This window comes from Rattus rattus, chromosome 8 (genome assembly GCF_011064425.1).
Source record: "Rattus rattus isolate New Zealand chromosome 8, Rrattus_CSIRO_v1, whole genome shotgun sequence".
Taxonomy (NCBI): domain Eukaryota; kingdom Metazoa; phylum Chordata; class Mammalia; order Rodentia; family Muridae; genus Rattus; species Rattus rattus.
Window position 1 is genome coordinate 34969906 of NC_046161.1, and position 26814 is coordinate 34996719.

General features: G+C 48.0%; 1 protein-coding gene across 4 annotated transcripts in view; it reads right to left on the minus strand.

Moving 5' to 3' along the window:
- Positions 1-26433, minus strand: part of Gramd1b (GRAM domain containing 1B) — a 101771-nt gene extending 75338 nt beyond the window's left edge. For 2 of the 4 annotated variants that reach the window (XM_032910042.1, XM_032910041.1), the window contains exon 1: positions 25790-25814. Coding sequence is in view for 1 of the 4 variants with exons in the window: in XM_032910044.1 (XP_032765935.1) it covers positions 9376-9416 (41 nt within the window). In the remaining 3 variants the exon portion in view is untranslated. Of the gene's footprint in view, positions 1-9375; positions 9947-25789; positions 25815-26409 lie in introns of those variants that run through there. The other 2 variants (XM_032910047.1, XM_032910044.1) reach the window with 2 other exon arrangements.
- Positions 26434-26814: the final 381 nt, after the last annotated feature.

The window sequence follows — 26814 nt, forward strand, 5'->3', positions numbered from 1 at the left end:
GCCAAGGTTGGACCCCCAGTGTAGGGGATTGTTGGGGGGTGGCGGTAAGGTGGGGTTGATGGGGAGGGGAACATCCTTATAGAAGGGGAGGGAGAGAGGTTAGGGGGCTGATGGACAGGAAACTGGGAAAGGGAATAACATTTGAAATGTAAATAAGAAAAACCTAATTTAGCAATAATAAAAAAAGTCAAAGAATCCATTACAATAAATGAATTTTGAAAATAATGAAGATAATGGAAAAAAAATAATGGCTTCACTCATGCTGTGTGTGTGTGTGTGTGTGTGTGTGTGTGTGTGTGTGTGTGTGTGTACATGCCACAATTTCTGTATGGAGGTAATAGGATAATTTATAGCTGGTTCTCTCTTACCATGTAGAACTCAGAGAGCAAACTCAAGACTTCTTGTTTGGCACTAAGCAATTCTACAGGCTGAGCCACCTCACCAGCCCTCGTCTCTGTTTTAATTAAATATTTCCTAGCTTAGCCTTGAAGGGACAGCTACTAAGTCAGATCTGAGTAGGATCCTGGCTTCCTGTGGAAAGGAATTCTATGCACTGGAAATGCTACAGCTATTGCATCCATGGATGAAGAAAACCCCAGCCCAGAAGGACATGGCCCTGGCAGCGTCCCTCTAACTTAAACTCCAGATTTGAGCAGATCCACACAGTGGCAGAGAGGAGACACTGAGAGTTCACACCCTCGAGCTCAGCTTCTTAAACCTTCTCTCTGCTGCCGTTTGGCCCTGAGACTCTGTTTTGTCACCTGTGATATGAGGCAAATTAAATACCACCTTTCTAACAGGACTAAGGAAGGGGGTGTGTGTGTGTGTGTGTGTGTGTGTGTGTGTGTGTGTGTGTGTGTGTGTGTGTGTGTTGGTTCTAAGAACTAAAAGCAGGTTCTCCTAAGTGTTCTCTCTCTCCCCTCTGTTTCTCTCTGTGTCTCTGTCTCTGTCTCTCTGCCTCTCTCTTTCTCCTCTTCTAGACACACACACACACACACACACACACACACACACACACACACACACACACACACACACACCTCCCAGTCCTGTTTCTTTTCAAAGGTCTTTTTCACAAATGGTACCAGATTACAAACATCAAGCTCTCGCCACAAGCATCATACCCACTGAAGTGGAAAGTGCATCTCAGGGCTTCTTGGTCATCCTGGGCCTGAGGGTTTTCTTGTGGGGATGGGGGGTGGGGGGCGCTCAGGACACTACATATCTTCTAAGATATCTCTTCCTGAACCGTGTTTTGTCCCTTAAGCTTCTACCCCAGTACCCATATACACCCTCTGCCCCTCAGTTCCACTGAACTGCTCACCTTTCTCTCTTCCACGGTGTCCTTGCTCTGGTTTTGATAACTATTCTTGCTTTTTTCTTTTTCTCCCTACCTCAGAGGCTTAATGGTTTCTTGAAATGTCAGTGGCCTCCATTCAAGAATCAGCCGTGTCTCATTTGTCCTGTGCACCCCTTCTCAAACCTTTTGCCCCAGTTCTGCTCTACCATGTTCACATCGCCAAACACTGTTCCCATAAATCAGTCCACACACCTCAGTTTTTTTCCTCAGAGGCACAGACCTGCCCTCCAATGGCTTTGCAACCACAGTAACTGGATGCAGGAACTCAGGGCAGGTGAGAAAGCGCTCAGAAAGCTGAGGTGAGAGAATCACAAGTTCTGATTTTGTAAAGTCAGTTAAAACAGGACAAGAGATAAAAGAAAAGAAAGGCTGGGTGGTGGTAGTGGTGCATGCCTTTAATCTTAGCACTTGGGAGGCAGAAGCAAGTGGATCTCTGTGAGTTCAAGGCCAGCCTGGTCTACAGGGACAGTTTCAGGGCTACACAAAAGAAAGAAAGAATGTGAACTCTAGGTGAGAGTGACACGTCAAGGAGTTTTAGACTCTATGATCTTGGGCAGAGGACTAGGAGTTCAAGGCAAGGTTGAGATTTCAAAGCTAGCAACATAGAAAGACCTGAAAGACGTAGCAAGGCCCTGTGTCAAATTTTAAAATGAAACAAACCTGTCATGCGACAAATTTTCGCATAAGCATTACCTACTGTTAGCACTGCCCTCATCATCATTGGTATAAGTATGAAGGCCCTGGAATAATCCTGTTAGCTAAAAAGAATCCACCACAAACGTTAGCAGTGTGCTGCTCTGGAGAACTGTATTTACATCATCTTGGAGCAGCAACCATTTTCATTAGGAGCCCCGGTTAGCAGGACACAGGTCTCTGTCAACAGTGTTTCACTCTGTGTGGTAGTGTGCAAGCCATGCGTAGTCTGTGACCAATGGGTGTGTCGCATCCCCAAAAAAGTAGATGGGATGTCATCTGATTTTTACATGTCATTTTGCCATTCTCGTTTCTTGAGCCGTTTTTAAATGCATAGAAAGCTGGGCCTGGTAAGGAAGGACTATAATCCCAGCTACTCAGGAGGCTGAGACAGGAAGATCGTAAGTTCAAAGCCAGCCTGGGCTATTGAGTGAATTCAAAGACCAAACAGGCAATTTATAGGTCTTTGAATAAATATTTTAAAAACAAACAAACAAACAAACAAAAAGACTAATAAGAGAGCCATGGACACTGCTCCGTGGTCCGATGCCCTGGTCCAATGCCTAGCATTATAAAGCAACAAAATAAAAAATGTACTAGGGTGTGAATTTGCCAAAAAACAAATAAATAAACAAAATATCTTTTAAAGTAAAAACCAAATGCACTGGGATAATCTTGGCTTGCAAAGTCTACAAATAAAATAAAATATAATAAAATAAAATAAAATAGCTGTGAACTGATGATAGGACCCTGGCTAGGGTCAGAGGAGCTCTTCCTCAGTATCCGAATGCAGGACCCTCATTTCGAGCATTACTCCGAACCATCATTTAGCCATCATTTATAGCGGGCTCTGTGCTGCCTTGGGAGTCCCAGCCCACCCCTGCTCCATTCAGAAGTCCATAGTCTCCGAGGGTCCTGCAGTCAGCCGGGCTCAGGTGTGACAAGTGTAATGGAGATTATGAGACCCACACCATCCTTCCCACCGTGGTCACTATGGAGAAGATTCCATAAGACTCAACAGCCTGCACTGCCCAATCACTGCTTAAGGCGGTGTTGACCAGAACCTGAGGGGACTTGGACTGATCATAAATTAAATTTATAAGCAGTGAAAAAAACTTGGGGTGGTTATCTTGGCCCAACCTGCAATCCTCACTTTAACACAGTGTCTCTCTGCAAGCAAAAGCCAAAAGCTAGTGTTAGCATTGACTAGCCGGGGCTGGGAGTTGGCTCGTGGGTAAAGTGCTTGCTGCACAAGCATGCCAGCCTGGTCTCTAAAGCTGCCTTGTGGAGAAAGGCGTGGCTGCCTATAACTCCTGCTCTGAGACATCAGACCTGGGGCTTGCTTAAACAGTGAGCTTCAGTTTCAGTGAGGCTCTTTCTCACAAGGGAAGTGGAAGAGTTATGAAGGAAAGATGTGACATAGACCTCTGGCCTACGCAGGTGACATAACCGGTATACAAATGTGGAACACACACACACACACACACACACACACACACACACACATCACACCATACATTAGATAGATCAGACAGACGGACAGACAAAAAAGAATGGCTGCAAGGACATTAAAGGCAGCTAAAGGAGCTTGCTGGTCTAAGCTGACTTCAATTCCCAGAATCCACACAGAGAAAGGAAAGAGTGCAGCTGCAGTATGGACTCTGACCTCCACATTCACACAGGTAAATAGATGGATATAATAAAAAGGTTTTTTCTTTTTGGTAAATGAGTGTAAAGTTACAGAGCATTACCCGGTTTATTACATCCCTTCACTTAAGAGGTCACTGAAGGAAAAATGCCCAGCTTTATAGACAATTCGGCAAGGTCAGAGGTATTTTGTCTTCAACTTCTTCCCCAGAAACAATAATTATCTTCTCGAGAAATAATCTCACAAAAAACAGGAGGAAAGGGTTCAAGCCAAGAGGTTGGGTACCCATCATCTGATTTGTAAGACAGCAAATGCTTCTTTCTAAGAATGACGGTGGCCACAAAAACACAGAAAAGCAAGTAACGTTTATTGCTGGACCACTGTAGAAGCCGGGGGGACACATGAGAACAGTCTAGCATCTTAAGAAACCCATAGCATCAGATCCCCTCAGCGCGCTGGGCTGTCTGTCTCTCGAGAGATTTAAATCTTAGATGACCGGCACTCAGGGCCCTGAACACAAGGAAACCTAACTCCTTCCCATAGAACGATAAATCTCAGCGTTCATGGGAGGGCAACGCCTGTGGTGCAATGTTTGTAAATGAATATTTAATATTCTCAAATGGAGGTCTGTTGGTTTTTTGTTTTTTTTTTTCAATATCCCCTGCCGGCTAAAGTAGTACTCCAACAGTCTACAGAGCATGCCACCGTAGCTCTATAAAAACTGTGGCCTTTTTCTAGACCATTTGTGAAAAAAAAAAGGAAGCTGCAAGACAACTAGTCTACCCAGCACTGGCATTTAATGCCACACTTTCAAAAAAAAAAAAAAATCACCACCTAAGGTAAACACAAGTCCCCTACCCAGGCCCACAGCAGGCTAAAAGGTAGTAACAAGATTCCCATTCGTGAATCCTCTCTCAAGCCACTGAAAGACCCCAGCCTTCACTGTTGCCTGCCTACTGGGAAGCCTCTCAAAGGCTGTGTGGTGAAGCTGTACAGGAGATGTGTGGAGAATCCCGCCCTGGGCTCCCTTGTCTTTCACAGCACATCCCTCCCAGGAAGACCCTCAAAAGAGAAGTATGTGGTCTAGACAAGAGATGGGGGAAGAAACAGGAAACCGTGAACAGATATAAAAAGGAAGAGAATAATGGACAATTGACCTTTGGTGTCATGGCTGACCATTAATAGCCGGGATAGGAGGACAAAGGCCAGTCACTGGACTCTCCAGTCGCCTGGGAAGAAGTCGAGAGCAGGTTGGGAGGTGGAGGGAAGAAACTCCTAAATCAGGAGCGAGAATGCATCTTGGAAGCTCATCTGTCCTCACACCTGTTGTATGGGCACCTAAGCAGCCATTTGTCCCAGGTTTGGGGCCTAACATCCGCCTATTTAAAAAATGAAAATGAAGAACTGACTTCTCACCTTGGAAGTGCTTCCCCTGCTGTGTTGGACTATGCTCTCTTAACTTTGTTTGTCTGTTCGGTTGGTTTTGTTTAATTTTTTTTCACAAAAGCAGCTTCTCCCTGGCCTTCTTCTACACTGGCCTTCCTGAAGGTCTACTGGAGCCTCAGGCTCTGTACCGCTGCACCATGGGCGGGCAGATGTAAAGAACAGGGATGGGAAGGAGCTGAGGGGACCCTACAGATGTTGCATGGTCTGCCAGCATAGTCTGCCAGGGCCATTGTGGGGACAGCAGTCTGGAGAAAATGGCCTCACAAAACTGAGCTCTATTCTGAAGCTCTAAGGGAATTCACATCACTACGAGAGTGATTGCGAGGTGGGGGAGAGCAGCCATGTGGAAACAGAGGAACACTGGCTTCCAGAGTAAAGAGTATACTTCCCTCTGCAACTCGGTCACAGCCTTACTCATTTGTTCAGAACACCTCCGGTTGGTATTTCCCACCTCAACCCTTACCTTACTCACCAAAACAACAGCAGATTGAAGACCGACTTAATAAATTATGGCCGACTTACAGCAACTTTTGAGGCAGCTTAATTAGGCTCCTCCCTGATAAAGGAGAAATAAGGTGGAGGATTTCTCTACTGATGTAGCCACTTGTCAGTTACATACACACACACACACACACACACACACACACACACACACACACACTGTGAAAAGCTGTAGCCTAAGGCATCACCTATAATAACCTTGGACCTCTGTGAGTAATGGTGAAGTTGCTGTGCAAAGGAAAACTTTATTTCCCTAACAATCCAGATCCAAAAGCCCTCCTGTGCCATTTACCCCAAGAACACGCTCTGTCGCTCCACCAGCAGAAAACAGTTCCTAGGGTTGTTGCTTGCATTTATCTGGCCAGTAGCATTGACTGACTTGTACCATGTGCACAGGGAAGGGGGGGCTCATTCTGCCTGCGAGAGAATTGTCTTCTAGAAGACTAAGGTCACGAATGACTGTTCACACACTTTAAACGACTACATTCCTAGGCAAAGGGTTACAAATAATGAACACTTAATCAAATTTGTAAAAAGAAGGGATGAGTGAGTACATGGATTTGCAGACCTTGAACCTTCGCAACCGAGAAACATCTTGCTATTATTACGGTTTTCCTCTGCTTATGATAGGGATTAAGAAATGGTTCAGTGGGGCTGGAGAGATGGCTCAGCGGTTGAGAGCACTGACTGCTCTTCCAGAGGTCCTGAGTTCAATTCCCAGCAACCACATGGTGGCTCACAACCATCTGTCATGGGATCTGATGCCCTCTTCTGGTGTGTCTGAAGACAGCGACAGTGTACTTATATAATAATAAATAAATAAATCTTTAAAAAAAAAAAAAAAAAGAAATGGTTCAGTGGGTAAAATGCTCGCCATAAATGCACAAGGACCTGAGTCTGGATTCCCAGCACCCATATAAAAAGGTTGGGAACGGTCCATGAACTTGGCAGCAGGGCAAGCACTGTATTCCCTGAGCCCACTGGCCAGCCAGCCTAGCTGAAATTTTAGCTCCAGATACAATGAAGAGAACTGATCTCAAAGAATAAGGCCAAAAGCAATTGAGGAAGACACCCAGATGCTGACCTTTGACCTCCACAGGCAAGCACAGAGCAAGCACACATATACACACAGGCACACAAGTCTATGCTCACACACATATAATGGTGCGTATGAACTAGTTACCTAAATTTATGACTCTAGGCCTCAGTTTCCCCAGCTCCCACACAGAATAGACATTTCGTCAGCAATCTTCACAGTCTAGTTAAATGACCCAATGAGACGTCAGAGCAGGAATGGGGCAATACAGAGTGTGGTCTTACATACAGGGAAAGCATTCTGCAAGAATCACCAAGAGCAGGTGGATCACTGCAACCTGACCCTACAGCAAACCCTGACACATCTGCAAAAAAAAATTATTTCTTGGTGTATATCTTAACCTTTGCCTCAGCTTCCCAGTCTGCAAAATGAGGAGACATAATTGTAGAACTGCACAGCCCGTGCTAATAAATGCAAAGTACTTAATGGAGCATGGCACAAAGTAAACTTCAATAAGTGGTAGAGCACTACATAAGTAAGACCTATTAGGACCATAAGCACCACCATTTTTTTTTCTGTCACTTGTACATAGGAGGAACCCTAGAAGTGTTCTTAGAGATGACTGCAAACATCAGAAAGCTTGCTAACCCCATCCTCTTCTACATGCAGGCAAGACAGTATTACCCAGGACAAGATGGCCATCGTCTTGCTTCTTGGGAACAGGGCACACCCAATGCCAAAGGGAGCCAGCCACTTCTCACCCCCAGACAGCCACAATCCGACTGCAAAGAGGGGACACAGTGGACTAATGTGTCTTATCATTCATGAGACAGAAGGTCACAGGTCTAACAGCACCCAGACCGGCATAAATGACGGAAATATCCCCTGATTCTGTTCATCTGAAGAAGACAAGGTTGGCCAATTACAGCTCCCAGCTGAGCACTGCTCTCCTTGTTGAAATGCATCAAGAGATACTCATGACAGATTTCAAAGGCAAACATCTCTGCATCTCCCCGAGGGACCAAGCCAGGCTGAGCCAAGAAGCGCCAGTGTTAAAGTGATGTCTCATCTGAATGACAGTCAGTGTACCTAGGTCCCAGGCGGAGTATGCTGACAACAGAGAAAAGTGCTGAGTGATTTTGATAAAGAGCCCAGGGTCCTTGTGCTTCCGGAAGTACCTGCACTTTTCTGAGGCGCCTGCATTAACTCTACTGAGGAATGAACACAGCTCTGACCACCCACGTGGGCCTGGAATTACTGATGCCAAGACACAGTTTACCACACAGTGGGACAGGCAAACCCCCAAGAGAGCAAGGGCAAGGATAGCGGTTGGGCCGGCACGTCCTTGTCTCAGATTCAAAGGGAAGGCTTCAGCGCCCTGGCACCCAGGGTGAGGAGAAGCTAAGCGGTGGTCACCAATTCTCACCACACTCAGGAGCTTGCAGTCATTATGAGCTAATCTTGCAGAACTCAGCTCCACTCTCTGTCCTTCTGAGGCCCTCTCAAGAATGCTCTCGCTTACAGCAGCGGGAGAGCTACACTTTGCTGGGGTTGGGGCTTGGGGATTGGGTAGGGGCTTCTAGGAAACTAGAAGTCACCTGCAGCCCGGCTAAGACTCCTTGGTGAAAGTGCTCAATCCTATCCCAGATTTTAAAGCTCAACCGGCCACTCTCAGGAATGCCCTCCCCCACTACCCCCCAGTCAACTAGGACAGCAGGTCCACCGGGAAGGTAGGCAGCATTCCTGCAGAGAGCTTCCCCAAGCTTTTCCCCTCCTCCTACCTCCACCCTCTTCAAGGAGTTAAAGCGCCCTCCCTCCCTAACCCGGGAGCCTTTCTCCTCCAAGGCAGCTGCACAGGCCGCCCTGCGGGGGTACCAGATTCCTGGTAGGACAAAGTTTTCCAAGCAAATTCTGCAGTTTCTCAAGCCGACAAAAAAGCCAGTTCCCCCCACCCATCTGGTCCTCAGTGGATCAAAGGAGAAGAGGGAACAGTAAGGGTTTTATTTTTAAAATAGAAGGTAAAAATACTCTGCCTACGGCTGCAGCTAGAACGCAACTATCCCCACACACTCCAAAGCAGAAGTTCTTCTCATGCCCCATATTAATCCCAGCAAGAGTCAACACTTGCAAAGCCCTAAGGCACAAGTCCACTCTTCCTTAGCCAGGCATCCTGGAAGATGGGGCCAAGCCCCTATCACTCGCTCCTTAGGGAGAAGCTGCCCAGAGAAGTCAGAGGTTGCCTCAGCTGTGGCTAACACCCCTCCCACCCCCCCACCCCCGGTGATGACAAGGAAAAACCGCTCCCTGGGGAAACAGTCAAGGCCCCCAACCCAGAACAAGTGCAAGCCAGAGGAAAGCACCTTTGTATAAAGTTCCATCTCTGTGTACAACCACCCGACCCCTCAAAGTTGGAGGCTCTTTTCCGATTCTGTGAGATTCGAGATTCCACAGCCTCTCAACTTCTACAAACCCCTGACCGCAGAGAACATGGCTGGGAGAGAAAATACCACAGCCCCGTGGGTGCTGGCTGAGCCAGGTATTCTAACTTCAGGGTTTGTCATCCCTGCCTCGACACCTTGCTGCCCCCACCCAGTGAGGCAGGCCTGTCTCAAGGAGACCTCTGAAGGGGGCTGGTGGAACACACAGGTGAGGAGAGACGGAAGAGGTCGAGCTTATCCATCCTCCACTTACCAGGAGAGCTTGAATCCTTTCATTAGTACAGTCACGAGCATCCACTGACCGTGTCCTTAGCATCCCTGTCACAGCTCCGGAGGTCCCAGGACATAGTGGAAAAGATGACGAAGTCCCAAAAGAACAGAATCCCATATAGTGTGACTTGAACGAGAGAGAGAGAGAGAGAGAGAGAGAGAGAGAGAGAGAGAGAGAGAGAGAGAGAGAGATCCTGCTGCTTCTCTTCCCACTGCCCTTCTCCCAGCTCTCAGCTGGGCTCAGAGGCCAAGGGCAGCTTGGGCAAATCCAGCCCCAGGCTGGAGCCGGCTGCCCTGGCTGTTGCCGCCACTGCCAGTCTCTGATGAGGATGGGTACTCTGGTAAGCCTGAACGGAGCGAGCCCTGGAGTTGCATCCACAGTCAGGCTGGCCGCCAGCCACCCACCCTCACCTCCTACCGGCAGTGAGCAGCCAGCCTTGGGAAGGAAAGGCAGGGAGTGCAGGAAGGATCAAGCACCGACCTAGCAGAACCTGCACTCTCCTCCCCCAGGCGGCAGCTCCATGTAATCTCCTAATCAATGCAGTACCCAAGCAAAGCACCACCAGCCACTTCCGCCCATTTAAAGACACAGCACATGTTTTGTCCCAGAATGGGACAGATCACCAGGGATGACAGAGATCTGTGTGCTGCATGGAGGAATGCGGTACCAGGAAGGAAGAAGCAAAAGACAAAACAAAAAAAAAAAACCACTCCCTGAAGAGGGATATAGTCACTAGTGTCACAGGCCCCCAGCAATATTAACCAGGTGAGTTAATAGGTCACACCCTTGGCAGGGAAGGGGTCCTGGACAACTTCAGGATTCCTCCGCTGAGCACACCTGAAAAATCCTAGTTAGTGTACTATCCCGTGACAGGCTACTCAAGACCACCTTAAGTAGAATTGTCAGCTCCTAAGGAAGCAAGCTGGGATAGTCAGCAGGCTCTGAGCTCCCAAGCAGTTAGTTCTGAGCACAGAGAACTCACAGTTCTTTTCCCCTACTGGGGACATTGCCCACATGACCAGGGCATGTGGTGAGCAGCTCTGAGTGGCAAAGCAGGCTTTCAGTCACCTGAGGTCAAGAATCCTATCAAGGTGGCTCCAACAGCCTGGCCTGGCTTAGGACTTCATCACCAACCCAAGAAGCAAACAGACTTAGGTACTCCAGGAATAACACTAAGCGAGGGGGGGAAACGTGGACTCTGAATTTGATGTGGGGGAAATGCCTGTGGCTCCCCAAATCAACTCTGGTTGGAGGTTCTCACACCAACGGTTTCTCCTCCGGCTGTACCACTCGCTCCTTTCTGGCCTTCCCCATATTATCCATTATCTGGGTCAGTAATGCGGGCGAGTGAAAGAGAACAAAGAGGAGATTAATTATGAAATAGCAACCTTCAGCTGAACCATAATAAGCCTTTCCACTAAAACTGGCCCGAAACACTCTACAGGCACGCCTGGGCCAAATACACATCACCAAGCTCGACTCTCTAAGGTATCGCTCTCAACGAACAGAGACATGGAATCCCATTGGGAGCTGTCGTGGTGAGTGCCCTGCTCATCGCCCACCACCCTCATTCTATTTGACACTCAAATCATCGCTGTCTCCCTCCAACATTTGACTAACACAGAAGAAACACTCTCTAGGACCCTGATCTAGGATCCGTTTCAGGGACATGATAGCCAAAGAGCTGTGGAATTCCTCTCCATGCACAGCCCCACACCAGGTGATGCTCAAATGCCACTAGGACTTCTAAAAGACATTGCCAACTGTGTTTTTTTAAGGATCCTTGGGCCTGTGTCCAGGCCATACATTCAGCACAGGAATTGATGAGGTATACCAGATTCCCAAGGTGCACTGAATGAATTTTCTTCACGTCTTGGTAATGTGATCCAAATTCCCACGATCTAGCCTCTGGGCTAATGTCACTGATAGTCCTCTATATAGATGTCAATCGTCTCATTGGTCCTAACTGCTCCAATCATGGGGGACACTTCAGCATCAGACCATAGTACCCCAAACATTACTCTCTGGAAAAGTTAAAGTTCTTTGGCCTTTGGCCATCAGCTACTTTGGGAAACTCCATAGAAACCCTCTTTAACAACTACTAACATGAGTATGTGGAGGGCCTGAGGTGCCGGCTGTTGAGCTAGGTGTGGTAGGTACAAAGTTGTGGTTGTGCATGCACACACTGAGGTTTTGGCCAGGGTTGTGTTTCACACGGTACAGCAGAGCAATAACAAGGGTAGCATCTTGGTATGCCTGATGCCAAACAGCCGGGAAGATGCAACTTTGGGATATAAACATAATCGTGTCAAACTTCAAGCCCAATCCCTGTGCATGTTTATTTTAAAAAGTCTCAAGGCAAAGACTTGGCTCCATGAAGAAAGAAACCAAGAACCTTGGAAACCCCTTCCAAGCAGAAACCTATAGGACAGAAGTTCATATTGGAACCCCAGTGCTGGGGGCTGGGGGCGATGGAGGCCAGCAGATCCCTGAGTTGGCTGGCCAGATCACCAATCAATGAGCTCCAGGTCCAGTGAGAGACTGCCTCAAAGACTGAAGTAGAAAATGACAGGAGGGGAAGGGTGGAGGGGCCTGGAGAGACGGCTCAGTGGTTAAGAGCACTGACTGCTCTTCCAGAGGTCCTGAGTTCAATTCCCAGCAACCACATGATGGCTCACAACCATCTGTAATGGGATCCGATGCCCTCTTCCAGTGTATCTGAAGACAGCAACAGTGTACTCATATATAATAAATAAATCTTTTAAAATAGAAGAAGAAAATGACAGAGGAAGCTCCTTAACATATGGTTTTACATATGAATGACAGATAAGCATGTAAGAACACAAAAGCATACACACACACACACACACACACACACACACACACACACACACACATCTTTTCTCTCGGATGTGCTGGTTTAAAAGAGCTCACGTAGCCAAGCCATAAAGTATAGCCAATAAGGATGGAGAGTCTAAGCCAAGGCAACCTCTTCATTACTGAGAATGCTGAGTGCCAGTGTGTGTGACATGGGAGCCTGGTGGGGCGGGTGACAGTCATCCACAGATTCCCCTTGGCTGTGGATCACGGATTTTTCCTAGTGCTCCAGAAACCAACGCTACGCTTTTCAGTCCACAAAGAATCCAAACATGGCTGACGAGACACGGAACAAGGCACACCCCTGATGTAAATGATCATGGAGACCTTGAGAGATAGATAAATGCTCATCTTGTGGACTTGCCTGCCTTTCTGTGGCACTCTGTACCCTGAGAGCAGTTCCCTCCCTGGGAAATGGAGCACTCTGGTACAAGTTCACAGAAGGAGTGCACGCCTTCCCCAGATGCCGCCTGCCTCTCTGCAGGCTGACTGCTCCACGATATTCATGTTTCAGGAAGGGCATAAATTATTTTAAAGAAGACTACGCTCTGAAGACTCCTTTATCTCGCAAGATGACCACACAGACCGGAACACAGAAAGTCAAAAGGAAATGATTTTAAAATGCCTGTGGTATTGGTAAAACCGCAAAAGTTAGGAATATGTAAAGTTCAAACACTGAGTGATGGGAAACAAACAATCCTGGGCTTCAGTTTTCATGGCCTCAAAGCACAGAGAGAAACTGGAAAAGCCCACTAGGAGTGAGGCTTCAAAGGGAACTTTAACACAGTGTCCTTGCCCACCTGGGCCCCTGCTTGGCAACACCTCACTTTTCTGGTACAGTAGGTACCCCCAGGCCTCTATTTGGTCACATCTCACCCTAATGATTCCTTTATTAGGATTCAGGACAGTCCTAATCCTTGACCTGTGACAAAGGACAACAACAACAAAACAAAATAAAACAAAACAAAAGGTCCTCAAAGTCCTATCAACTCAATGATTAGTCTAAAAAATCTCCTAAACAATCCCTCACTCTCTCTCTCTCTCTCTCTCTCTCTCTCTCTCTCTCTCTCTCTCTCTCTCTCTCTCTCTCCCTCCCTCCCTTCCTCCCTCCCCCCCTCCCCCCCATCTGTCTCTGTCTGTCTCTTCCATACGCGCGCTCTCCTCTCACACACACCTCCCTTTCTCCCTCCCTCTCTCCTTCCCTGGGGGCTCTCTCTCTCTCTCTCTCTCTCTCTCTCTCTCTCTCTCTCTCTCTCTCTCTGTCTCTCTCTGTCTCTCTCTGTCTGTCTCTCTCTCTCTCTCTCTCTCTCTCTCTCACACACACACACACACACACACACACACACACACACACACACACACACACCCTGCAAAAGAAAACAATTATACATTTAAAATGACCAACTTCTAGTCATTGAAAGGAAAGTTGGGGGAAGGAGGGCACAAATGTCTTGCCAGGAGAAAATACACACAATATATATATTGAGAAACCGACTGTTTGGAGGTTTACTAAAAATTCCCAAAAGTCCATGAGAGGTAAACATAAGGGAACTAGGCAAAAAGTTGGAATAAGGGCTTTCGGAAGAGGAAGTAAAAACATATGAAGCCGTCCTCACCTTTATGAGGACTTGGAAAATACAAATTCGGAATGCTGCTTCAGACCAACTGATGGGTCAAATTTTTATTTATTTATTTTATTTGTTTGTTTCCTTGCTTGCTGATTTGTCTATTTATTTTAAGGCAGGGTCTCACTGTGTTGCTCTGGCTGTCCTGGAACCCATTTTGTAGCCTACGCTGGCCTCAAACTCAGAGATCCCCTGCCTCTGCCTCTGCCTCTGCCTCTGCCTCTGCCTCTGCCTCTGCCTCTGCCTCTGCCTCTGCCTCTGCCCCTGCCCCTGCCCCTGCATCTGCCCCTGCCAATTCCTCTGCCCTTTCCTCTGCCTCTGCCCCTGCCCCTGCCTCTGCCTCTGCCTCTCCCTCTGCCTCCTGAATGCTTGGGCCTGGCTGGCCAAAATTTTGACATCAAACGATATCAAGTATTGAGAAAGAGCGAGTGGAAGGGCATATTGGCTCAACTCCTGAATGACAGGAGAGGCTGAACAAGTGTATCCCTGCCCCATAAATACTCTGGCGAAGGTGAATTGTATAAGGCTAAACAGGCAGTGTGCAACAAGGAAGACCCTGCCTGAAGAGCATTGTCAAGTAGAATGGTAAATGGCATTGAAGATGCACAGCACTGTAGTATACAACAGAGGGATAAACTTCAGAAACACAAGGCTGGACAAGAAAGGGAGTCAGTGAAGATCTTTGTCTGTCCATCTGTAAACACACAAAGAATACATAAAACTCATATCCACACAATAAAAACTAATCGTAAGCCTTGATGTTGAACAAAGGAGCAAGCAACAGAGTAACCAGTCCTTGGAAAAGCTGGTCAGGGGAACCGTAAGAGCAGACAGAAACTCACTTGCTCTTCTCTATGCTTTAGGCCTAATCTAAATATTGTCTTTTTCTCTCCCCAAATCAGACTATGATGGTGAGAAGTGCTTTATTTTCCTGTTTGTCATTATTTTAGGTCTCTTTTAAAGACCCTCTTGTGTCTATGTCTCTCGTAAATACGCTGCCCGATGCTTGTGAAAACAAGCTTAGGGTAACAGAGTAACCAGAGCCTACTGCCACGCCCATCTTCTCTGATATGGGGCAAGGTCTGACCATGACGGTGTTTCGTTTTATAATATTCGTGTTTCAGAACTTGTTTGGGGCTGTGGCTTATAGATTCCCATTGGGTCAACATACAGTTGGTTTGTGTTATTCTAAGTTCCCTAGGGTGATTCTTCTAAACTTTAGTTAGTTAAAAACTTCTAAACTTTACTTAGCTCTAGACTTTACTTCGTTAAAAAGTTTATTTCACCTGCCTTGATTTTATTTTATTTTATTTTATTTTATTGGGAGTCTTGGTCTCCTCCAAGCCTCTGGTGCTGTTTACTGTCTTACCCAACAAAAACAATGACTGGAGTTTCTTGCCTCATCCACAGATAGGGCCTAGAAAAGTAACAAAGATCACATTCAACTGAAACAGACCACTTCCATGCACCCAGGACTCTTGGCCAAAGCAAGTCCAGAAACCGCATACTCAAGAGTCAGGGTCCACGGAAGGATCTGGCCAACTAGAGTAACTCAAGGGAGAATCCAAGACTTTAGACTGCACCTCCCCAGTGGGGGTTCTTCCCCAACAGCAGAGGCTTGGGCCTCCTCCTGACCTTGCTAAGTCACTCCAAGCAAATAGTTCTGTATCTGGAGCAGAAAATGGATGGCCAGATCCCTGAGGCCCTCCTTGTATCTCAGACTCTGGCCACGGTTCCTCGGCCCATTCCTTCTCCAGGGCAGCAAACCTAGCTGCAGCAGCCTGGCAGTCAGACTGGCAAGCCTCTAGTTGCTGGCAAAACTGGGGCAGAGCGGTGCTGCAGTCACACGCTGGGGAATCAAAGCTCCGAGCTCAGGCAGGAGAGTCATCAGGCGCTGAGAGTGTTATATTTAAGGAGCATTTTTGGAGGTCAGGAAGCAAGCAAGAGAGGAACGCTTGGGGGGGGGGGGAGCGCAGCCTCCCAAACACTCCATTTCAACAACAAGCCTCTCCTCATCCCCTAGCCAGAATCCTCTTCCAAACTCCAAATTGTAGTCAATAGGGCTGTGTGAGGGGCCGGCAGATGGCCAGGGCTGCACTGATCAGGTGCTCCCTACCACTTCCCTGTTCCTCCCCCCTGCCTCACCACTCCCCACCCTCTGCCACTATTAGTCACAGGCTCTGGGGTGACAGTGTGGGCTGTAGGCATTGGCCTTGCCTTCTGGTCTGTCCATCTGTGTCAGCTCCCAAGCCTGGAGCCTCCTGAGCACCCCCCTTGTCCTTAGTACCCTTGGTGCACAGTCCAGCCCTCTAGCTCCACAGTCCAGGGAGGGAGCCGGTACCTTGCACGAAGCTGGGAGAGGTTGATAGACCTATGGGCAGAGTAAGCCAGGCTTTTTGTGTCCGTGTTTCCTTCTATCTCTGTGACCCTAAGGATTCACAGAAGGTCTTGAAGTTGAATCTTTTTTTTTTTTTTCAGAAAAAAAAAGACAAAAAAAATCACTTTCGTCTCTGCTTCCCCTTCACAATCTGTTAATCCAGAATGTTCCTTCAGGCAACAACGGCAGGATCAGAGCCAAAACCAGACTCCAATCAACTCTAGCTTCCATCCTGCCCCCAGAAAAGGGAAAGCAGGACTGGAATGCCAAGGACAGGCAACCAACCACTCGGACCACCCCAGTGGGGGGCGCAGACATAGTGTCTTGTGAACCTCACTGTGACCCGGAAGAGTTTCCGATATTGAACAGCTAAACAGGAAAGGGTTAACATTTGTTCAAAGAAGAAACCAGGGTTTGGTGTTGTCCAGTTCTTTTCACAACATTACCAGCTATCACTGGCTCCTGGGTGAGTGCACACCGGGTCCTCTGCCTCACAGGTCCAGCATACAGGACTTCACCAACCTTGGATACAACATTCCCAGAAAAAGCTGCATGTTTACAGAATGAGCTCAGACTTCACTTCCTCAAACAATACAACAGAACAACTGTACATGGTGTTCACATTGCATTAGGTACTGTAAGCAGCCTAGATATGACATAATATGAGTACATTTATATCCAAGCATACCACTTTACACAGGAGACCTGGTCACTGGTAGATCTGAGGGTATCATGGGACTAGGCTCCTGAGCAAGTTCAAGAAAAACTGTTACGAAAGTTGAAATGAGAAGGGCTCCTATAGGCTCACATATTTGAATATTTGGTCCCCAGTTGGTGGACTGTTTGGGAAGGATTAGGGAGTGTGGCCTTGTTAGAAGAGGTGCGTCATCAAGGTGGACTTTGAGCTTTTAAAATCCTATGTCATTCCCAGTTAGCTGTCTTTCTTCTGATCTTTCTTTCTGCCTCATACTTGTGGATCAGATGTAAAAGATCTCAGTCGCCACTCCAGCGCCCTACCTGCCTGCGGCCATGCTCCACTTCATGATGATTGTAGACTTCAACCCTTTGAAAATGTAAAAAAGCTCCCAATGAACTCTCTGTTTATTAGTTGTTTTGGCCATGGTGTCTCTTCGCAGCAGTAGAAAAAATAACCAAGACAGTAGTCATTGGTAAAAATGGGAAAAGCTAAAAGTTAAAGGGATACCTAGGACTGCAGGACCTCTGCCCTCTCTAGCCTTGGACCTTCTCTTGCCTGGTGACGCAGAGATGATCTGCTACACCCGTGCGGGCTGAGAACCCAGCTAAGCTACTCCTCTTCCCTGCTCTTGACATAGCTGGGTTTTTTTTGTTTTGTTTTGTTTTGTTTTGTCTTCTTTTGTTTTAGTTTTTGGGTTTTTTTTGGTTTTTGAAGACAAGGAAGGTATTACTCTGTAGCCCAGGCTAGCCTTGAGGTTATCTTCCTACTTCTGTTTCCTGAGTACTGAGATTAAAAGGGTAAGCCGTGACACCCAGCCTGGCATTCCCCTTCCAAGGAAACTGGCTTGATGGACACAAGAATGTCACCAGTTCTGTCAAAGGAACTCTCAAAGAGGACCCCATGCCACACCCAAGAGGATCCATCCCACATTCTCATCCCATTCCAAAACCTCTCCCACTTCCCAAAGGCCCACCTGTTACCTCGAGGTTGGTTTATCTGCATGCCAAACATATCCCCATGTCTTGGCTCATAAGACCTCTTCTCCCCATGGACAGAGGGCAGCTCCAAGAAGGCCAGAACCTGGTCGTCAGACTAGCCACAGAAACCCTACCCCACCACCAAAGAAAGAGACACTGGCCTCCCTTCACCATTGTAGCTATACACACAGAAGAAACACACGTGTCCCATGTCAGAAGGAAGGACCAGGCAGGTTTCTTATAGCCTGCTGCTCCTCTATGCTCAGGAGAACCTCCAGGTGAACCACAGTTAGAAGTCAGGTAGGGCCTCACAGACTCCGATTCCCTAGGGAGGGAACACCTATCCACCCACACACAGCAGCTGCCTGCTCTCCTACCCATGTGAGGAGTTCTCCTTTTTAATTAAGATACATGAGCACTGCCGTAGGGGGCAGGGTGGGGAGGGGAGGGCGAGAATGACAGATGAATTCAGTGTTACGCATTTCCACAGTCCAAGGATATGGTGAAGGAATCTCTTGTTGACAGAGAAGTGGCTTGTTCTTAAAACCAACCCTGAGGGGCACATTCTCAACTGACCCTCCCATGAAATATAATGCAGTGAGCAGGCACCTGTGGGACCCATGCCCTGACTTACTTATGTAACAGAACTGGTAAAAAGGGGGTTTACGGGCTGGAGAGATGGCTCAGCGGTTAAGAGCACCTGACTACTCTTCCAGAGGTCCTGAGTTCAATTCCCAGCAACCACATGGTGGCTCACAACCATCTGTAAAGAGATCTGATGCTCTCTTCTGGTGTATCTGAAGACAGCTACAGTGTACTTATATATAATAAAATGAATAAATCTTTTAAAAAAAAGGGGGGGTTTACTGGGGGAAGGGAGAGGAGTGAGGACTTGGAGAAAAGGGTAGGGACAGACAGACAAGAGCAGAGTCATGAGGGTAGAGAAGAGGGGGCCACAGAGAAGGAAAGGGTGAAAGAGAAGGCACTGGAGGTGGAAGAGAGGGAGGGGAAGGGAAGGGAGAGAGAGAGAGAGAGAGAGAGAGAGAGAGAGAGAGAGAGAGAGAGAGAGAGAGCGCTGAGGTGGCGAGCAGTCCTTTTACATCCAGCCCACACCTGGTGCATCTTGCAGATGATGACCTTAAGTTGTTGCTAGGTTCCTGGGAGGAGCCTGATGGAATTGCCTGTAAGCTAACAGACCCCAGACTCGCCTTAGTCCCAGGGAAGTATACCAGATTTAGCAACCAGATTCTAGAATCAGACTTCAGTCCACATCCATACCTCACAGTCAAGTGCCCTTTAAGAAAGCTTGCTTATTTCCCTAAGCCTCACACCCTTCACCTACTCAAAAGGGCAGTGGCACCAGGCTCTTGGCAGTTCATAACACATATGGAGTAAGTAGGTGATGAAGCTTCCCAACCTCCATGGAGATTTCTAACCAGTGTCCCCAGATCCACCATCATGTGCCAGAAGGGCCAACTGTCCCCCTGCTCTACTTCCTGACATGCGTTGTCTCTACCTTTTCCAAGTTTCTCCTATTATGCGATTGTCACAGACCTGTACTGCCTTAAATGATACAACAGAACAACTGTTTAATAGCATTCCCGCAGCATTAAGTATTTACCAGGAACCTAGGTATTTTTGTGTCTTTTCGGTGCCGTGGTATTTATTAGGTCAGCATTCACTGAATGGATGCTATGCTCGGGACTCAGGCACAGCATAACATTGCAAAGACGGCCTCCTTGGACTTTAACAAAAGGATAAGACACAGCTTTAACTGAATAACAAAGCTTGAAACAGAAGTTCCCAGGGAGAGGTCTATCTAATTAAGACATATTCCCTGTGTCTTTCAAAATGGACACAGTTTGTAAACATGACGCTAATTTATCAGCTGAGGACTCATGGTGGTCTGCTCGGCTACCCTACACTAAGTCAGTTTGTGACGATTATTTCTCCATTAGTCTGGTCTTTGTTTGAGAGCGCTGGCCAAAAAAGGGTATCCAGTATTTGTTGACATCCTTTACTGAGATAGGCATTTTCCTACTTCCGTGGCAGGTCCAGAAATTGTGCTTGTTAATGCGTTCTGCTGCCATCACTGACAATAAACACTGACTTCTTGGGATACAGCAGACTGAATTGAATGAGTATGGATTTTGAAATTTCTTTCTTTCTACCTTTGGGATATTTTCTTATTTCTGCCCAGGACTGAGAAGGCAGCCAGTGACGTGTGTTGGCGGTGGTTAGAACCACCTAAGGGTTCTGATACTGCATAGACTCTTTCACCATCCCAAAAGACATCAGACCAGCCTGCTACAAGGGAGTTAATAGTTCAGCTTCCTCTGTCTTGTGGTTAGCACTCTTAGTAAATGAACCCGTAGCCTCATATTATACCACTGGCCATAGTTAATGGTTCAAGGGCACCCAAATGCTGGTTTGGATCATGACGTTGGTTTGGTTTGGTTTGGTTTGGTTTGGTTTGGTTTGGTTTGGTTTGGTTTGAGACAGGGTCTCAAAGTGTAGCCCTGGCTGCCCTGGTCAGCTTCAAACTCATAGAAATGCTCCTGCTTCTGCCTCCCAAGTGCTAGGATTAAAGGTATCCACCCTACACCTTTTCCCCATGCTGGAGGTTGTACATGAACCCATGGAGAGCTTAGGGATAGTTAGGGAAACACAATAAATTTCAAAAGGATCAATATATTTAATTCTTTAACTTTCAACAGTACCTCCTTTTTAATTTCATGTTAAATTATTTTTTAAGTGTAAGTAGGGGCAGTGGTCATTTTATATCTTAGCATGGTTGCCCTTCGGGGATTCAAAAAAACATCTGGAAATGTCTCCCTGTGTGACTCAGAGGCCTCCTGATCAGCTACAGGTGCCTGAGAACTGAGACGGGGTCTTCCGAAAATCTCTGTGCTTTAATGCCATCTGGGTCACAGGCGTTCCCAATGAGACGTGAATGCTTTAAGAATGCCTCGGAGGAAATGTTGATGGCCACCCACGTTTATGTGAGCCATCTACAACCACTCCCTTGACCTCAGACACAGGTTCCATTGTTCCTGAACAGCTTAACCTAGATGGCTCGTGGCACTCAAACTGTCTCACTCCAGGTCTACACCTCCTGACTCCAGCCTGATGTAATACTTCAATGAATGGCAGCATCATTATCAAGATATCCACTGAGAGATGGAGACCTCACCTTCCGTTCTTTCCCTCTCGTCTCCCATTCAATTAGACTGTAAGCCCAGTCAACCCTAGGTCCAAACCATGGCTAAAGTTTCTCTTCTGCCACTGTTTGTTACCCATGAGTCCTCCTCTTTCTATCTGCAGCTGTACTCTCTCCCACTTGGTCTTTACCTTTAATCCAACGAACATTACTGAGTAGTATATCTTTTCCTGTGGAAAGCAGAAGATGCCAGAAACTCTGTAGACTTAAAGCAAAAAGCATAATACTCAATGGGCCATGGTAGTGCACACCTTTAACCCCAGCACTCAGTAGGTGGAAACAGGTGGACCTCTATGAGTTCAAGGCTAACCTGCTCTACAGGTGAGTTCCAGGACAGCCAGGGCTACACAGAGAAGCCCTATCTCAATAAACAAAAACAAACAAACAAACAAAGCCCATAAAGCTCAGTCCTCAAGGACTTCCTGCCCTAAAACAGAAAGAGCAACATGTTAAAAAATAAAATAAAATGAGCCGGCATGATGGTTCATGCCTGTAATCCTAGCAATGGCTAGACTAAGGTGGAGAGGTTATTTTGAATGTAAGACTAGTCTGAAGTACACACTGAGTTTCAGGATACCCTGGGCTATGTACCTCAAAAGAACATTCCATTGATATGTAAATAAAATATCAAGACTGGAGCAAAATAAGGAAACGATCCCGTTTTTCTACCAGGGAGTGGGAGGGTCTTGCTCCTAAGCAGGTCTGATGATAGCTCAGAGTTCCTATCCCTAGTATTTTGGCTATCTCAGGATCTTATGAGGCTCTTGGAACATTTCTATTCTGTGCTTGTATTTCTCATTTAGTCCTCAACCTTGACTTCTACACACATGCTAAACCCCAACAATGGGGACACCTGCTTGCTATGTCCCTCTGCTGTTGAGAAGGCCTCCATGGGAGAGGAGGGGGACTGCATCCACATTAGAAGAACAATATAGGCTGGCCTGACCACTTAATTCTCCCAGAGTCAAGGACTGTACCTGGAGGGATCCATGGCCCGAGATACATAGGTAGCAGAGGATGGCCTTGCCTTACAACGGGAGGAGAGGCCCTTGGTCCCAGAGAGGCTTGATACCCCAGCTTAGGGGGATGCTGTAGAGGTGGGGTGGGAAAGTGTGGGTGGGTGGGGGAGCACTCTCATATAGGCAAAGGGGAGGGGGGATTCTCATACAGGCAAAGGGGAGGGGGAAGGCAGATGTGGGAAGGGGGGCTGGTGAAGGGGTAACTGGGAAGTGGGATATCATTTGAGATGTCAACTAATGGAATGATTAATTTTTAAAAAAAGGAAAAAACTGCATTTTCAGTCCCAAAAAGCAATAAAATACATTTTCCACTGGGGGGGGGGAGCGCGCATCCATGAGCAGTGGCCATTAGTGAACATCCAACATTTCTACTCCGTGTTTGCACTTCTCATGTACTCTTCAGCCCTGACTTCTGCACACATGCTAAAGCCCAACCATGGAGACACCTGCCTCTCTGCTGTTGAGAAGATGTCCGTGAGCAGCTTCCATTGTGACTATCAACCTGAACTCAGCAATGTCCTTGAATCTCCATGGCAGCTCTACGGTTCGGATGTCGTTATTCACAAAGAAACAGACCAGCAAAGGCCACGGTAACTCGCTCAAGCTCACAGAAATAGAGGATGGACGTGCTAGCATCTGCACTCAGAATTGTGTACCCCCAGTCATAGCTATATCCGACATGATGTAGCACATTACCACTTTCCTGACCACCTCCTTCCCAGCCTGCCCAATCAAAAAGTACGTCTGTGCTCCCCCAGGGACAGCCATTTCTCTTCTGGCCCTCGTCTCCTTGCTTTTTGTTTTGTGTTTGCTTTTCTTTGTTGTGGTTGCTGTTGCTTCAGCTTTTACGACAGGGTTTCTCTAGTCGGTAGTTCTGGCTGTTCTGGAAGTCTCTATGAAGACCAGACCAGCCTCGAGCTCACAGAGATCCACCTGCCTCTGCTTCCCAAGTACTGGGATGAAAAGTGTGCCAACATGCCCAGCTGGCTGTCATTATCTTGTTTTGTCATATCTGTTTACTTACCTGCCGTCCCCAAAAACTAGTGAGCGCCCACCCACCCTCAGGACCATGTGCTATTCTCTGAAACACCTTCCCCGAATAAAGGACCCATAAATGCTTCTGGTCTCTCATCTCAAGAGATCAAAAACCTGTCTGAGCAGAATTGATCCTTTACACCTTTACAGATAAAGGCATGAGACACCTCCACCTTAAACTGGAACCTTAAAAAAACGAAACAGGCAGTGTCATGAGAAGGGAGTCTCAGAATCCAGACTCCCGGAAGTGAAGCCACACCTCCAAAGCCCTCCTCCAGGAAGTGAACAGAATCAAATAAGGATGCTGTCATCGGGACTGGCCACGCCTCCTCAAAAAGCTATTTCTTTCTGTAGCAACGTAGCTCTGTGCGTTAGACCTGGGGCAAATTCTGAAAGCAGAAACTCAGAAATAAAGCAGGGAGGGCTAAGGTAAGAGGGAGGAGCATTTACATGTATTTGGACCTCTGAGTCACAAGAGGAATTTTTACTCAGCTATTTGGAGGTTTTTTTACACTCTCGTGGGCCCAGGGCATCCAGTCATAACATAGGCTCTTTGTATCTGGGCTTCAGGCTTTCTGCCTGGCCTAGCCAATCAACCCCTTTATAGAAGCATCTTGAATCAGCTCGAGATTCCCCAGCTTTGAGTTATAAGCTTTCTGCAGAGCCGGTGGAAACCACAGGTGATGTCTTCATAACACCCCACAGGTTATACTGTGCAAAGTCCCGCCTAGGAGTGCAGGAGGCTCATGGGCCTTGTACTCATATGTCAATTCATGGCTCGATGGTTCATGAGCCAAGATGGAAGATGCCGGAAATAACTGTTTGGATCAGAGAGGGTTAAAGAAATCCTCAGATTGAATAGTTTCAGTTCCAGCAACTTCGTGGTCCAGGACCTGAGAGCAAAGGCTAACCTCAGGAATGATCCAGCTAAGTTCTGGTTCTATGGCAGGTGACTGGAGATGACCTGAGGTCTAGACTAAGGTATAGAAAAACAGGGCTGTGTATGCTTCTGCCCCCACATGCAAATAAAGACACAGCATGACCACATGTCTCCAAACTCACTCTGGAACTCTCCAGTGCCCCCCCATGCCATGCCTTGCCTAGACGTTACCCCACCTCCATGCCCTAATAGCTGGCAGGTTGATGGCAAACGACTTACAGCCTCAAGAGCTAGATCTCTGGCCTCAGCATCACCCAAATCGTGGACAGCGGCATCCCAACCAGACAATAAACTGCTTACAGCAAACTCTTTCAGATCCAAACACAGCCCAGATGCCTGTTCTCATAACAGCCAATGCACATTGCCAAGGGGGAACAGGGCCCAGCCCCTTATGCCATCCCATGTATTGATTGGTTATTTAAGTATTCGTGAAAGTAGGGAAGGAGAGAAGCAGTCCTGGGTGATCTGTTCTCATTTGAGTTCTTTCCCTTGCTCCTTCTCCTCAAGTGTGCAACAGATTTTATCTGACGTAAACAACAGATAAATGTCGTTTTCACCTTCGTATAGACTAAAAGGTGAAAGCTCAGAGAGGTTAAGTAACTTGCTTCCAATCCCACAGCATAGAGGAATGGAAGAATCACTCAAGCCAACGATTCCAAGAGACCCGTCCAAACATCCTGGCTGCTTGGACCACCATTCGCACTCTCTTCCATACACATCGCAGGGAGCCCAACCTGCTCCAGAAGTCTGAGCCTCCTCCAGTCTTCCACCTCTGTGAGAATGGAGACTCAGCCCTCTGGCCAAACAGCCAGGCCCCCCAGCATAGGCCATAGTACAGGTGTCTCCTTGTACACAGGACAGGGGCTGGGGAAGGGCTGTTGAGACTTGCCTCCTCCAGTGCCCCATCTACCACCAATGGCTCGGGCTCCTTGTTTGGACAAATAAACAGAAAAGCAGAATTCTAGTTGCCAGCAGCATCCAGAATAAGAACGCTACTCAACAACGCCCTCTGGTGTATCCAAGACCACAGGCACAACACCCAGCCACTGTTCCCCTTCAGGAGCTTGGGGAGGGGAAAGTGCCTGTCACTCAGGCACCAAGGCCTCACCAGTCCCAAGGCCAATGTCTGCTGCTGCAGGATGAGCTGTCTCCACTCCTAAGGCTGTCCAGCCCACAACACCCCACCCAGCCCTTACACAACAGCAAGGGGAAGAACACAGAAGTTGAGAGACTGTCGGGACGAGCCCGTGGATCAGGAGAGTGGGGAAGAGGCAGAGGAGGAAGACAGGGAACAGGAGAGCCAAAAGCAGACAGGATGAAGGTAAACAAAACAGAGAAAAGCTAAAGAAAAGAAAAAAAAATCAGACATGGAAAGTGAGTCCAGGCAAACACTCCTATCCTCCTCTATCCACAGGTCTGATGCATTGATAAGAGGAGGTCCGTGTGCTGTGTAGCACAAGACACACCCCTCCCCTCTCCTGAGGTCATTTCCCTCTCCTGACACAGTCCTGACTGCTCCTGAGTGCTGGGCTGAGGGAGAAGTGGGGGGGAAGAGAAAGTGAACCAAAGGCGGAACTCGCAGAGTGAAACCACTTACGCACAGTGCGGCCGGCAGCATTTCCATCCTACCTTTGCCGTCGCCATGTCGGCCGGATCCATGATCCCGGCTTGGCCTGGGGAGCAGCAGCACCATCCAGGGAGAAAAGGCAGAGTCACAAATGTCCACCCAGAAAGAGGATGCCACCCCTCTGGAAGGAAGGCCAGGAGAATGAGACCCACTTCCACTCTCCAGAGGGCCCCCTGGTGCCTTTGGCAATGGGGGAAAAAACCCTAGGGTTCCCAGCCAGTTGGGGAAGCAGGCAGTCAATATTGCCACATGCCCATGAGACCCAGTCAGTTCACTTCCCCTCCCCTGGTACTTGGTCTCAGAAGGGCAGTGTGGGTCTCCCCAGGCTCCCCCTGCTGGGGGAGAGGACGCAGAGTGGAGGCCCTGCCCCAATCACTGCCAGCTGGTACCCAGAGATCAGGACAAGGAGCACATGTGGACCGAGGCTCCTGGAAGGTGCTGAGCCAGTGCGGGGGCAGGAGGAAGGGCGAAGGTGTGGGTTGGTGGGGGCAGGTGTTAAGGTGCAGGCACTCAGATGGAAGCAGGGGTCCTGTGCGAGGAGGAGCTGAGGCACCGAGCTGAGTGGCACGGCCAAGTGGAGAAGGCGGCGAAAAGAAAGGGACTCCCCCGTGAAGCCACTCACCTTGCAATAACATTCAGACTGACTGAGGCCTACACAGAAGCCAGGGGCGGGCCGTTCACACACCCCCAACTCCACTCCCAGAGACTCACAGCCTCTGTCTAAAGGTACATCAGAGCAGCAGGCAGCCAAGCTGGATCCGCAGAGGCCCCTAGCTCCGTTGGAGCAGCCTGATTGGCGGAGCAGGATGACTTCATCCAGCCCCATTCATCACTCTAGGTTTTCTGCCCAGCAGGGACAGTCAGCTCAGCTTGCAGCAACTACAGCTTCCTCTCTGGCCCTTAAAGCAGGCAGCTTGGGATAGGCTCTATCTGTCAGAGGGCCACTGAGCAAAGGGAACTGGCCAGAGTACTCTCAGTCTCGCGGAAAAGCAGAGCAGACCGCTCACGCTGCTAAGAAAAAAAAATG